Source organism: Acartia tonsa, chromosome 1 (assembly GCF_053477335.1).
Source record: "Acartia tonsa isolate MP-2025a chromosome 1, ASM5347733v1, whole genome shotgun sequence".
NCBI lineage: Eukaryota > Metazoa > Arthropoda > Copepoda > Calanoida > Acartiidae > Acartia > Acartia tonsa.
In genome coordinates, this window is record NC_137260.1 from 26,510,497 (window position 1) to 26,526,018 (window position 15,522).

The following is a 15,522-nucleotide window of genomic DNA, read 5'->3' on the forward strand; positions in this document are numbered from 1 at the left end:
TTGATTAGAAATTAAATAAGAACACTTGTTTTAACTTTTAAGTTTAAAATGATACGGAAACGAAACAAAATATATTTCCTGTTTTAATTTTATTGAACAATCTCTGAGCATTTTACTTTTTGACTTTAGCACAGCATTTGAAAATTAATTGAATTTATAAAAAAAAGGCATATTTTATCTATTAATAAACTTTCAGCTACGTCCCAAGAGGCATCTGGGGCACTTGGGGGATTGTAGAGGTTGGTTGGGGGGGGGGGGGGGGTTGAGGGAAGTATTTACTCTCTCCATAAAATAGTTATAATCCTTGAACATATAAGTAGCTATAGCAAGAGGGTAATCAGTCCCCCTCCCTCAATTTTTTTCTCTCTAGTATTTTTAACTTTGTCTGCCATCCAATCTCTCCTTGCCTAATAGCTTTTAACCTAGAAAGGACTTATCTTATCTATTTAGTGTATTCGATATGATTAAAAATTGTTTTATATCTTTTAGAAATAATATAGCGATGTTAAATGAATGACAGTAAAAATATGGCCAAATGTATTAAACTAAATGTCATGCATTTTTATTCAGCTCAATGAAATGCATGCATTAGTCTTTTAAATAAAAACAAGGACGATTTTGTAACCAATAACTTGCTCTATAACGAGAAAAAGATTACTCTAATGGCTATCAGTGTCTTTAATTTTACTTTCCTGGCCATTCAATATAGGATTATTAGAGTAGCTTCCCTTTAATAAACGTTTTATTGCTTTTATGGAAAAACTAAATGAAGAAATGTAAAAATGTTTGACTTGATTCATTCTCTTAACCTCCTGGTAATCCTCTTTTAATTTTTTTCTGTGAGTTTGTTATTGTTTTGTTTACAAGTTTTTGCATTCTTACAGATGATTTCAACCCCCCACCAGCAACTTTTGTCAAATTCCTTTCATCTACTGTATACAAAGTGGTAGTCTAACCCATTACTTCTATTTAAAATACCAAAGCTTCTCTATGACTTAGTATGTGTATGTGTGGTAATAACCGAGAAATGGGATTTACTTGATTACAAATGATTATGTACGCTATACTTTAAGGAAAATTTATCATTTTAGACTGCTTTTTGCGAGAGGCTTAAAAGTTTCTTGAAGATTTTAACTAATACTGTAAATAATATCTTATGGCTTTTTTTTGATTTTGTCAACCTTTTTTTAAAATAAGGTTGTTGGCAATTAAGGGATATGTAATTAATTTTTTGAAAGGAAAAGAAGAAAAGCCATGGGGCCTTATAATAAAATTTACATTTGGAAAGGGGATGTAAAGACTTCTATAAGACTTTGCAGGAAACTGCCTAAAGTTATAATTCCTCGTTGCTGTGCAAATAAATGACCTCTAACTAAGATTTCTAGGTGTTAATACTCAACAGTTCACTAATTATATTATTATACTTAGTAGGAAAATTACGTCCAATTATCAATAGTAGATTTAGTAATGTATTTGAATTTTTAAAATTAATTTTAAAAAGCGAAGCTTTTATATAATTAGGGTCGGTCCGTCCGTACATCCGTCCGTCCGTAACGGATAGCTTTTTTTTGTTAATTTGGGCATGTTAGAATTGTCATATCGATTTCAAATTTTGCATGGTGATTCCTTTAATAGTTAGGTACGATTTTGAAAGTGTAGCAACTCTATAATCGTCACCAAAATGTCCGTACGTCCATTTTAAACATGATAATTTTTTTACTTTTTAACAACAAATTTTTTATGTGATCTAATCATTCGATTGATCTGATTTTTGGTATATTGATTCCTGGGACAACAAAGTGTAATGTATTAAGCGAAGCAACTCTATAGTCAAGTCCAAAAAATGTAAGTATGTCCATAAACATTATCCTGTATCAAGCAGTTTTTCAACAAATTTACTTACAATTTTGGTTAGACTCTTGTACATTTATATTCTGATTATTTAGTTCTGACGCTATACAAATGTAAATTTCCGTTTGTCCTACCGTTTCAGTGCTTCGCTTTTGATCCACAAATCATTTTTAATGCAATCAAAAAATTTTATTATATCATTTTACATTTTGTTTACCGGAAAAAGTTAATTTGGCTTGTGAGTATAAAAATACATTATTTATTACCTTGTTTTTAATAACATCAATGATAGATAATATTTTCGTCTGTATCGTGTAATTAGGGTCGGTCCGTCCGTACGTCCGAAAGTCCGTAACAGATAGCTCTTTTCGTTAATTTAGACATGTTAGAATTGCCCTATCGAATTCAAACTTTGCAAGATGATTCCTATAGGAGTTAGGTACGATTAAGAAGACAAAGCAACTCTATAATCGTTACCAGAAAGTCCGTACGTCCATTTTGAACATGTTGTTTTTTTTTAACTTTCTTAACAACAAATTTTTATGTGATGAAATTATCCGATTTGTCTGATTTTTTGAAATACTTATTCCTAGGACAACAAAGTACATTGTCATAAGCGAAGCATCTCTATAATCAAGTCCTAAAAATGTAAGTATGTCCTTAAACAATACCCTGTATTTAAGCAGTTTTTCAACAGATCTACTTACAATTTTGTTTTGTTGGACTTTAATATATTTACATTCTGATTATTCAGTTCTGACACTCTACTCAAGTGTTAATGTTCGTTTGTCGATTTAAAAGAAAACATATATCTAATGCCCCCTCTATTTTTTTTACTTTTTTAATAGTTATTCATCGCATCGTATTATAAATAGCTTTCCGCGGACAAAGAAATGTACAAACATAAGATTAAACCAGGTTTTTCTATCCTCGAGATGCCAAAGGTACGGGCTAAATAACTGGTTTTAATCTTTTGATTGTACAGTTTTATATTCGTAGAAAACTGGATATAATCCAATTCTATACGTATTTTTTCAGTATGGCTGAAAACCGGTTCTAATCTACCGGATATTAATCGATTTCGAAGGTATACTTGAAATTGACTTACCCTTGTTCTTGATGAGGAAAAGATCCATGTCGTGGAATAACAATGCGAGGTAACTGTAGCTGTCGATTATGTCGATTGTGTCGTCGACCTAAAATATATGGGCATCACAGGATCTCGCTAACCGCTGAACCGATATGGTGCTTTCTTACAGTTTCTCATAGGTCCTGGGAAGGTTTTTGACTATTTTAGGGGAGGCTACCAGGAGAAAATGCTAGTACTGTTTTAAGATATAACAGGATTAAGGAACTCATAGTTAGTGTTTTCTACTCTAGAAATAATGAATTTATTTACAGCAAAGTAACTTTAAGAGTTGTTTAAACAGATATATTTGATTCAAATCACCAAAAACTTAAAAGGACCTTTAATCTTCTCATGTTACTATAAGATTTAAAATAAAAAATACATGGAAGCTACTTTATTACCTGGATTTTCATCTTCTTCCTTGCTGTCATCCTCTCCATCCTAAATGAAAAAAAAGAGGTTTTTTTTTTGCAGATTATCCTTTAAAAAAATGTCGTTAATTAGTCAGCATTGGTAATACGTCATTAGATTATCAACATATATATAAAATTGTGAAATAAAGATACATTTAAAATATCAAGTAAATATCATATCAGCCAAGATCATCTTTTTTATTAAAGCCATATAGTCAACATTTAACCCTAGGTAGTTTGTTATTTTGGCCGGTTTTTAGCTATTTTTCTTCTTTATATGGCTGGATCAACTCCTACCAAACGTTTTAAATTCTTTATAATCATAGCTGAAAGAAAATAGCAACAATAACAAAAGATATCATAATCTTATTTATAGTCATTAAAATTATATTTCATGAAATAATATTCTACTTCCTGAAGTCAATAATTTTTGTAATGAAAATAACCATCACGTGATAATTCAATGTAAAAAGTTATAGCTGTCCTAGTTTTTATTACCCCTCACTAATATTGACAATTACTCACAGTTTACAATATCATTTTTATTACTCTCTCTAGCACAGTTGAGCAGCTGTGATAATTATATCAATTATTAGTTTTTTTCGTGAAGGGGGAGTTGTGAGATTTACTTTTTGGTCATTTCTCTTTAATATTTAATCTGTCATACGAGATAAAAAAAAACATACTAGGACCTATAATGAAACGGTCCAGAAAATAGGGACTATTATCTAGAACAGACTACTGGACCAAGTAATAAAGATATGACAGATACACATTAGTCAGAAAATGTAAGGATGTACAAATTAAAAAGTACAAGGGCAAATAACTAATTTTGCTAAAAAGTTTATTTAATAGTTTGGTTCGCAACATTAGTAATGATACCTCTTTATAAAATTAGAATACTCGAAAAAAAACACATTAACCAAATATGCAATAATAGTTATTTCTCGCATCGTATTATAAACGGCTTTCCACGGATATAGAAAGTACAATTATGAGATTAAAACTAGTTTTTTTAGCCCCGAGGTGCCGAAGGCAACGGCTAAAAAAATGGTTTGTATCTTATGATCGTACATTTCTATATTCGTAGAAAGCTGGATATAATACGATGCTAGACATAGTTTTTTCGTATGGATGAGAACCGGTTCCTATCCACCGGATTCGAATGAATACGAGAAATAAATTGGACTATGAATTTGTCTGTAATATCAATAAATTTTTGATTTGCCTAACTGTGTATTTGTCTATAGATAGTTGGCTCAAATCAAAACAAAACAGAGCAAAACATGGTTGTGTTATTTTCTGCAAAATCAAGCAACTTTATAAATTTTGTTAGTCTGTCTTTCCTTCGGCCCGTCGGTTAATGAAATAATATCACACATCTAGACTCATAATGACAACTTATAAAGAAGCTAAGCTCTTAAACATGACCTTTTAAAAAATCCGCCAAGCTAATTTTTCAAAAAACTTTTTTGATAGCAATATTTCCCCAACAGAATAACTATAACAAACATCCATATCGAATTTAAGACTGAATTTTTTTACTTAAACAAAAATTTTAAATAATTCAAAAGCAATTGATCTCCTTCTCTCCAGATTAATTCAATATTTTGTTTCTGGTACTAACATAATCAAGAAACAATATTGCCTATGAACAGCGAAGCTTTATGTAGTCATAAAAAAGATGATTTATTAGATCAAATTTTGATATAATACATTTTGGTGGAGAGAGTAAAGCTTATTAAGTTATTATAATTCAAAACACTATTGTTAAATTATGAATATACTTCTTTTTGTTTAGTGCAAAACTTAATAAACCCTGAATTAAAGAGTAGTTTTGTTGCTTAAATGTGACTTATGAAAGAAGCTGCACTAGTTATCCTTAAAGAAGCTATAAAAGGTGTTAAGGCTTAAACTATGCATAAAAATATTAAACATTAGGCGAAAACTACACCCCTTGCTCTCGTGCTTTGTGTAGCTTTGCTTATTTACAGCTTAAAGTCAAATATGGTATTTGGTTATTCTGGCTCCTAAAGTTAGGATATAAATATACGAAATATAATTCACAAAGAGACATTAAATTTTATTTGACAATGCTAATAAAAGTTGAATTTGAACTATGATATTTTGTAATTTTAATGACTTACTAAAAGAAAGCAATTAAAAATGCACAATTTTCAAAAATTGTGAAGGTGATATAAATATCAAAATTGGTATGTGACTGACTAGAAGCCATACTCTTAAAACGTATCAAAGAAACAAATTATAAAATTCATTTTATTTTAAATAGCAACGCTACTCTAACTCTCAATCTAGTTGGTGAAAGAAAAAGAAGAGAGATAGAGAGATGGGGGGGGGGGGAAGAAAAAGAAGAGGAAAAGAGAGAAAGTGAGAGAGAGATAGAAAGAGAAAGAAAAATAAACAGAAATAATTACAAAAAAAATATTCATTTGGACAAACTCATTCTTTTTCAATTGTAGGATACATAATTTGCAGGTCTTCTTTCATTTTTAGTTTAGAGAGAAATTCTTAATCTAATTAGTACTTTTATATCATTTCCTCGACTTTTTAAAAAGAAAATAATTGAGAGCTTTCATGAAAAGCAGATATAAACGAATAATTCTTTAGAATCTCATATAAATTGTATAAACACGCAACCTTTCAGGACCAAAACTCTATTTTTCCCAAGCCATTCAATGTGGAATATAAAATTGTTCATTTGTTTTAATATCGTATAAGTTTTATTTGAAATAAGTGTAATTTCCAGAAATACATTTTCGTTGAAATAAGATTGAAGTGTAAACAAGAAATTTAAATTAAAGCATTATTAACGAAACTTTTGGAACAAGATAATTTGATGGACTTTTATATTTTGCAAATAGAACAATTCAAACCATTGTATTTAAGCATTGCTTTTGCATGTATTTATCTAACAGACAGAATACAACTGTTATGTAAACTTATAGAGTAGTTTCGTTCTGAGCTGATATTGGGATATTAGACCTCAGATATATTTTAATAGTAAAATTTATGTTCTATTTCTAATTTGCGTATACATCAACCGTAAAACTTTAGTTTTTATATGCGAAGCTTTTCTACAATTAATTATTAACACACACAAACACACACAAGCCGTTGAATGATTCACCAAAAAATAAGTTTCCTTGAGAAATACAATTAAAAATACAAATGCTTTCCCTTCTTCCTGACTAGAAAAAAGAAATTTTGAATTGAATTTTTTATTTCAATTTGTAAATCCACACACATACATACATATTTGAGAAAATATTACCATACACACCTATGAATACATAATGTAGTTGCCAGTATAGTATATTCAACATAGAACACTTTAAAATTCTGAAAAAGTATTCTACTTTAAATAAAAAAGACAGCATAAAGATTTAATTTCAATTTATTTCAATGAGCTAAATTCCATATTTTTAAGAATTGCAATACCTTTTTAAATACATACAATTGGTAGAGGACCACCTCGATCAAGTTATTACTGAGCCTGTTTTATAAATATAAAAAAAATCGCAGACACAGACACAAAATCAAGTAGTTTTAATAGGGCACTGGAGAAGCTACAAAAATAAATAAACAGTTTTAAATAAACTACCTGATTTTACAACAATACATAAGTTTTCTATGGTATATGATATATGCATATTATTTTTATTTACTTTCATATTTCATTTCTTACACACACAAGAAAAGTAAATCAATATACAGTGTGTTTTTTTATGAGAACTTTTTTGAAAGCAATTTTACCCCACTTATAGTTATCAGAATTTAACGATTAATGGCTTATTTTCTTTGTTTTTTAATGCAATCATTAAAACGTCAAAAAAATATTTCAGTTTTTATTTAAAAAGTACAGTAAAATCTAAAATTCAAAACTTAGGTGTCAACATCTAAAATGTTTTAGCGCATTTTTCTTATGCCTAAATCTTCTACCCTTTGTAAGAAAAAAATTGGATTTTCTGTAGTCGACTTTTTGGGGGCCAGTACTCCCTCCCTGGTTGAGATATGACCTTCAAGTATCTGTATACATTTTTAGCTCTATATCTCAACTTTGAAGTGTTTATCAGCCATTCTTGCAAAAGGTTGAATATTTGAGCATACGAAAAATGCGCTAAAACCATTTTTAGATGTTGACACCTAAGTTTTGAATTTCAGATTTTACTGTACTTTTTAAATAAAAACTGAAATATTTTTTTGGTGTTCTATTAATTGCATTAAAAAACGAAGAAAATAAGCCATTAATTATTAAATTCTGATAACTATAAGTGGGGTAAAATTGCTTTCAAAAAAGTTCTCATAAAAATAACACACTGTATATCAAAATAAAACAAGTATGATTTCTTTCTTTATTTCTTGTCGTTGTCTTTGTGTGCATTATAAATCCAAGATCTATTCAAATCAGAGGTTAGATATAATCCCTAATTTGTACTTAATCTTTAAAAGCGAAGCTTTTCTATTAATAATCAAAATGTCTGGTCATCTGTAAGATAAAATTGGGTCTGCAGAATTTTCCCAGCTGCTATTAAAGACATTTTTAGTGAAGATTCCCTATTCCAATGAGCATATAGTATTCATTCACATTCAAGTAGATCATTTACTTGGCTAGTTAGCCTGGCTGTCATGTTATAAAAATGATAAATAAATGTTAATATGAAAAAGGTTAGTAATTTTTTTTATAGATGTATTATTATTTTTTTTACCACTGAACAGTAAACATCTTCTTTTGGAATCATTTTATCAGTACGTCCATCCATGATTTTGTTATTCTTTTCAACTTATGGATGTTGTCATCCTTGTTTGTTTGTATAAATATAAAAACAAAAATCATACTTGATTTTATTAATCTTTGAAAATTCGCAATTTTGACTAGAAATCTGTATAATAAAACACTGAATGTAAAAGTTTAAAAAGCTGAAAGTTTGAAACATCTTTCTCACATTTATATACTCAAGTATAAAGGAAAGACGTCTTTAGAATGTAATTTTCCTTAATTCAATAAATGTAATAAGTAAATTACCATTTCTTTAATTGAGTATTGGTTCAATATAAAATTAAGTTTAACCAATTTTTATAGACCTTAACACATTAAATTAAAGATATCTGAAAGAATAATATTGATACTTATGGAGTAATTATTTTTTAAACTCTTTATAGTGCCTATAAAGAAAATGACGTCAATACAAATGACCAATGGTAGACCGATACACAGACTAAATAACCAATGGCCGGTCAATACATATTTTAATTGATCAATGGGAAAGGCAGTATGACGTTAATTTTTAAAAGGCAAAATAAAAAGCTTTATTACTTTTCCATGTATCTCTGTAATACGGAGTAAAGATGAATGATAAAAGTTTCTACATCATCTCACCAACCTACTATATAGCACCACTTTTTGTACACATATTTTCATTTACTTCTTCATCTTGGCCATGTGTTTACTGTATATCTTATGTGGGGTATAAACTTGGTCTTTAGGTAAGAGTATTTTTGGGCAAAAAACTTCAAAAATTAAACATTTAGTAGGACTCCCAGACAAAGGTTATGGTTACAAGTCTAGTTGGATGTTTGTTCGATCGAAAAATAGAGGGATCTAAAGGGATAATACAATGGCCAATAAATTGATGTACATTGTACATACCCAATGATAATACACTAAATTATCAATTCTATAAATTATAGTTAGTGGTTAAAACATTTAGACACTCAACTCAATGAACTAACGAATTAAAATGCATTATAGTCCCCTTAGGTGTTAAGCCAACGAATAAGAAAACTTTATCATGACACTTTTGGGGCCATTGCAATAAACAACCCTATGTCCCCTCCCACCCTGAGAAAATTATTTCCCTATTGATAAATTTAAATAATTATTTGAGCATGTTGCTAGCTTGCTATTATGGCGCATCTTATCCTATTTTGTGTTTAATACTTATGTAAATATGCATAATCATCAATATACACACTTAAGCTCTTAAACAATAAGCAAAACAGTTATTATAATAACAATCATAATCATTATATTTATGATTATGATAAATAATTATATGTATTCAAGATAATGCTGGTGTTTTGGGTCAATATGTCTAGTGCATATAGAGGAAAATAATGGCTTATTGTTTTGTTAACTGTTTGGAATTATTCTTGAATATTTTTGGAAAGCAGCATGCAAGAATTAAACAAACAATGGATGAAAAAGTCTTTTTAGATTATTTTGTAGCAAATCCTACAAAAAAAAGTTTTTTTTAGTCCTTTATTCATGTTCCGTTTAAGCTGCCTTGTTCTAAAAGTTTGAGTTTAGCCACTATCTAGCATTATTTGCTTTCAGACCTAACAAAATTAGATGTTTTTTTCCACTGGTGTAGAGTATTCTCATACCAAATGAGTATCCACTCTTCAATTCACTTTATCCTTTATAAAAAAGTAATTATCTACCCCACTAATGTATGTTGTAGAGCTATAAAATGTTTGAAAAGTATATCACTTAAGAATATATAAAATGTAAGGCATTGAGGTCTTGATATTGATGTACGAGTATGGTGAGATTCAAGTTAGATAATAATAACAACCTTTTCCTCTTGGCAGCCACCAATCCTTCACATTAGCTGAGTATTTACACATTTATTTATTATCCTGATTATGTTATATCTTATTAGTACCATTATACATCATACAAGAAAGGTTACAAATTATATCTATAATACAAAGTAGAATGATGTCTGTCTGTCTGTCTGTCTGTCCCTTAAGATCTCGGTAACCACTGAACCGATCGGATTCTACTCTTCAGGGTATATACCTATTGGTCCTGTGGTGGTTTAAAGCTATTTTCTTGGGGGGTGGGACACCTCCAACCCCCCCAAAAATGAAAATTCCCCCTTTCTCAAAAAAAAAAAAAATTATGGGGAGACTGTGGTGCGCAGCACCAGATTTTTTTTATAATTTTTTCAAAAATTACCTCATGGGGCAAAGCCCCTAGATGCTAGGGGCGAAGCCGCTAGTGTTATATATTTTAATAAAACCATGTTATTGAAGAGATCTAAATTGAATTTAAGTAGAGGGGCAAGGTTCTTTGAAACACCGGAAAATACCCCTAACCCTACGAAAACTACACAAGTTTTTTTTTTTATTGTAGCTAGAGTAAATAGTACATTTTAGAGTAACCAGTCATAAAATCTAAAATTTTACTTTAAAAACTGAGAAATGTTTCATATCAGAGTGAGTGATGGACAGGAATCATAGAATACCAAAGAATGATAATATCAAATGAAAATCTATCAAATAAATAAGTTATAAGTCATAAATAGTTTGATTTTTAAAAAACTTATCCCTACTGAAATGAGTTGGTTTAAAAATATATTTTTATTAGAAAGGGCTAAAAATAATAATAAAAGCAAATCACATTTAATAACTTAAAGATTGTGTAATTTTCATTTAACTTTTCAGTCAGATTTTCTTCAGTTTATGTTATGCCTTCTAAAAAGTTAAAATCGCTTTTTTTCTTTTTAAATTTCTAAGAAATCTAAAAAGGATAATAGGTATTATAAAGAATTATTGAAATATGTAATTTATTAACTTCAGAATAAGCTACCTATTTATTCATCTATCTATATTTATGATAAGAGTGCATAAGTATGGCTGTATATTGCATCACACGCCACAATACTTGCCAAAAAGAGTCTCTACCATCAAAACTTAATCAAATTATCTTTCACCAGAGAAGAAAGCAAGAATCGTGCCAAAAAAGGATAGATGCTCGTTTTTATCATAATCCTTTCTTAATAAATATTTTCATGGATACAAAAATGTAGAAAATAAAAAAAAGTTTACTTTCTTCAAGAACTATAAATTCAGCCATTTGTGATATTTTAATTAACACAGATATATTAGTAGAGCATCCAATCGCTTCGCTTCTTATAGCAAGGGGCGAAGCAACTTATAAGATTAAGCAACAAGGAAAATTTTAGTTTTCTTTTCAGTATTTCCCACAATTTTTTTTGTCCTGAATCCATAACCAATATCTGATGCAAACAAATATATTGTAAAAGTAACAAATTTATAGCAAATTGTACAAATAAAAAGAAAAACAATACAGAATGCATAGCATCTCTATAGGTTTATTTTGCTTACAATTTTTTACATTGAATGTGATCATTATTAGATTTAAATTATTAGTTTTAGCTTTGATAGATTTTTGGTTAACCCAAATATAGTTTACCTTATCATTCATGAGAAAACTTCTTCTCCGATGACCTCCTGTTCCTCTAGGCACATGCAGACTGAAATACAAAATAATATTTAGAAAGAAAATTGATACTTTGGACCTTTGGATCAAATTATTAGGTTCAATATAAACAGAAAGTAATCTGTTGTTCTGAAACATCAGCCGCTTGTATACACTTTATGTCGGCCACACGGATTATATTTATAATCCAACCCACAAGTATAGGCACAACCTAAGCCAAGAAGATCATGGAAACAATAAGGAGCAGCCACCTTCAGGCTGTGAATTCTCAGTCGCAGCCGCAATATTCCAATAACAATTGACCTAACCTCTTGGCTTCTGAGTTTTGGGTAAACTAAACTAGATATTTAAAATTCAAATAAAATTTAACATAAAGTCAAAAAGGCCATCTTATTAACTCGATAAAGGTATTTTTTTCGCAGCTCAAGATAACCATCGAAAAACGCATCGCATCCATAAACTTTATACAGGTGAAATAATTAATTCCTAATGAAGAACAGTAGCTTAATCCTTTAAAAGGTAGGGCTCGGCAGCCGCGTGTGAGCTGCCTGTAAGCCTCAGGAAAATAAACCTTTTACATTAGAAAAAATAGCCAGAAGTCTTAAATTGACCTAAGTATGGTAATTCCTCTTTTCTTAAAAAATTCCAAAACATCCAAACGGGTTTTAAATTTAGGCTTTGTCGCGGCTGATGAGCTGATACCGAACCCTTTTAAAAGTAACACCACAATTAACTTAATCTAAATTAAATTTCTGACAAAAAATTTTTTTTAAAAACTGAAAACAATTTAGTATTAATATTCTCTGTTTTGTAAAAAATTAGTTTTACTTTTCAATTTAGAAAAAAATTTCACAAACAGTATATACAACAATCTCCAAATACATTAACGCCGAAAGGCAATACAAATTACTTACTAAAATATGTTTCCTATTTATGCGTGAAAAAGGGGTTAAGAAACTTCACACACAAAAAAACATAATTCAAATTGCTTAATATTTATACATATTTATCTACCTCTGAAGATATCTAACTTGTAGAATCAACAAATGAGTTCTATAATTGCAAAAAGGAAAGAAAGTTTACGGTGAAATGAAAAGAAATATTACAATAATCCATTCTTTTTCTCCTAGGAAATAAACCTAAACTTTCTATTGTATTTACTTACTTATTAGAAAATACTTGTATTACATGGGATGGATTAATTTCAAAAATATTTTCAAACATTTTTTTATACAAAGAATCACACCATCCAAAGAAGGAAGTCTTTTAAAAAAGGAATGCAACAATATGCAACAATTTCTTTTTTTATATTACTATTGGAGGGCGGTTGGTGTCAGGAAAATAGCCTGAAACCAACCCATTCTTTCTATAAAGCGTCTAGGAAAGTACAACTAATTTAGACCCGCGTTTAGCACGTTTATAAAAAAGGTAAATTTTTTGATGTTTAAGAAATGTACATATATAATTTCCTCAATCTATTTTTTATATCTCAATTGTTATTTTACATTAGGTAATGAGTAAAAAAAGAAAAATAGGTTTATTACTTTCTTAAAGAAACATAGAAACATGGTAATTAATATGTGTATTTGTAACAGGGAATAAGATTTAAAATTGTTTAACAGAGCAGAAACAGATCTATAGTATAGATGTATATACAGGTAAGTGTACAGGTAATTATCTGCCCCCTTTTCCAAGAACCTTTTTCGCCTGAAAGAAAATTATTTTCTGCTACTTTGCTGTGTTAATATTCAAAACATCATTGGTTGATTTTCAAAGACCCAATTGAGAGTCGGCACAAGGTCCTTGGGATGGGGACATACAGTTATTTAACCCTTTCCCCCCTCTAACATAGTAGGCAAAGAAAATAACAATAAAAACTTTAAACTTTCAAGACACCATCTTTAAACACAAATGAACAATTATTTGTTTGAACAGACAGAAAATATGAAGAATAGCTACTCTACCCAAAAAGATGTCAAATACTTTCCAAAAGTTTGGCCACATTGCATGATATTGTGTAAAATTGATTATTGTCTTTTGTGGTTTCTTATCTTCTATCCAAAAAGTATATTAAAAGAAAAAAGTAATTTGCAATATTTTTACGCACAAATTATTTCTCGCATCGTATTATAAACAGCTTTCCGCGGATATAGATTGTACAATTATATAATTAAAAACTGGTTTCAATCTTATGATTGAACATTTTTATATTCGTAGAACGCTGGATATAATACGATGCTAGACATATTTTTTTTGTATGGATGAGAACCGGTTCTTATCACCGGATTCGAATGAATACGAGAATAGTTATTTCTCGCATCGTATCATAAACGGCTTTCCGCGGATATAGAATGTACAATTATAAGATTAAAACTAGTTTTTTTAGCCCCGAGGTGCCGAAGGCAACGGCTAAAAAAACTGGTTTTAATCTTATTATTGTACATTTTTATATTCGTAGAAAGCTGGATATAATACGATGCTAGACATAGTTTTTTCGTATGGATGAGAACCGGTTCCTATCCACCGGATTCAAATGAATACGAGAAAATATTTTCTGAAATTTTTGGTCCTTTTAACGAGTTGTCATAGGTAGTAATAAACACAACAAGGATGAGACATACTTAAAATCAAGCTCATAATTTACCAAATTAATAAAGGACATGCAACAATAATAGAATAAGAATAAGTAACTTTCACAAGCCCTGTATAGTATTATGTAACTTATGTATTAAAGTACAATACAATTCTTTAAAGGGGTAGTGACAGAATACCTCACCCCTTTGCGTTTTAAAAAGGAACCCTCACTATCCTTTAGGCTAAATCATTTTCTTGGCAGTAGAAAACTTCCCTGAAAATTGTGGAACGATCGGTCCAGTCAATATAGGATGTACATAAATTTTCAAAAAGATTTTAGATAAAAAGAACAATAGAAATTTTCAAGACTAATTTAAAAACTAATTCTAAATAATTATTTATGAAAATATATTTTCTTTTTTGGTTATTTGCTTCTCTAAATACCCTAAAGTTAATCTACTTTTCTTATTATAAAAGTAACAGGAAGTTATTCTGTATGTAACAAAGGATCTCGATAACCACTGAACCGATATGGTTCTCCTTTCCAATGTAGCTTCTCAAAGTTCATGACAAATTTTATAACTATATTGGGAGAGGTTGCCACCACCCTTTGAAGTGAAATCGCCCATAGAATAAAATTACTTTCCCTTAAAAGAATTTTGTTTTTTCTATTTAAAACTAAAATTAAAAATTTAAGGAGGTGTGGGGGGGGGGAGTGGGTAACTTCATATTCCCACCCCTAGGGTGTAACAACTATCTAAAATATATAGATATTAATATACATATGTAGTTGAGTTGGAATGAAAACTTATGTGTAAAGAAAGCAAAATAAAACCTGGATATTGTCATCTTGGGAATAATAAAAAAAATCTTTTTCATTTCTTTTTTCTATCTTATATGCACTGTAATGAATGAAAATTAGTTTGCAAGATTTTAAAAAAGTGGATTAAAACAAATGATAAAAATTGGAAATAAATTTGCTTTTGGGCAATGACCTATCTCCCCCCCCCCCCCTTCTTCATTTTAAAGTTAATATATAAATAGGGAATAAGCCCTGAGACTGAAAGTTTAAGCTATGGTTGGTTCTAAAGTTATTTGAACCAGAATATAACAGTTTTAATCGATGCCAACCATTGCATAATATGAAATATGATATAAGTATGTGATAAAGCATCTTTGAAACCCTCTGCTAGACTCTGAAATCTTATTTGCTGGCAAAGAAAACTGACACACAAACAGACAACACACACACACAGAAATAAATTAAATTAAAAGTTTTAATTTGG

The 15,522-nt window shown here is 29.5% G+C and overlaps 1 protein-coding gene across 1 annotated transcript in view; it reads right to left on the minus strand.

The window, feature by feature from the left end:
• Positions 1–15,522, minus strand: part of LOC145316218 (3',5'-cyclic-AMP phosphodiesterase-like) — a 125,510-nt gene that overhangs the window by 92,605 nt on the left and 17,383 nt on the right. The window contains exons 3-5 of the mRNA XM_080156579.1: positions 11,636–11,696; positions 3,382–3,421; positions 2,960–3,047 (exon numbers count right to left, since the gene is read on the minus strand). Coding sequence (XP_080012705.1) covers positions 2,960–3,047; positions 3,382–3,421; positions 11,636–11,696 — 189 coding nt within the window. The remainder of the gene's footprint in view (positions 1–2,959; positions 3,048–3,381; positions 3,422–11,635; positions 11,697–15,522) is intronic.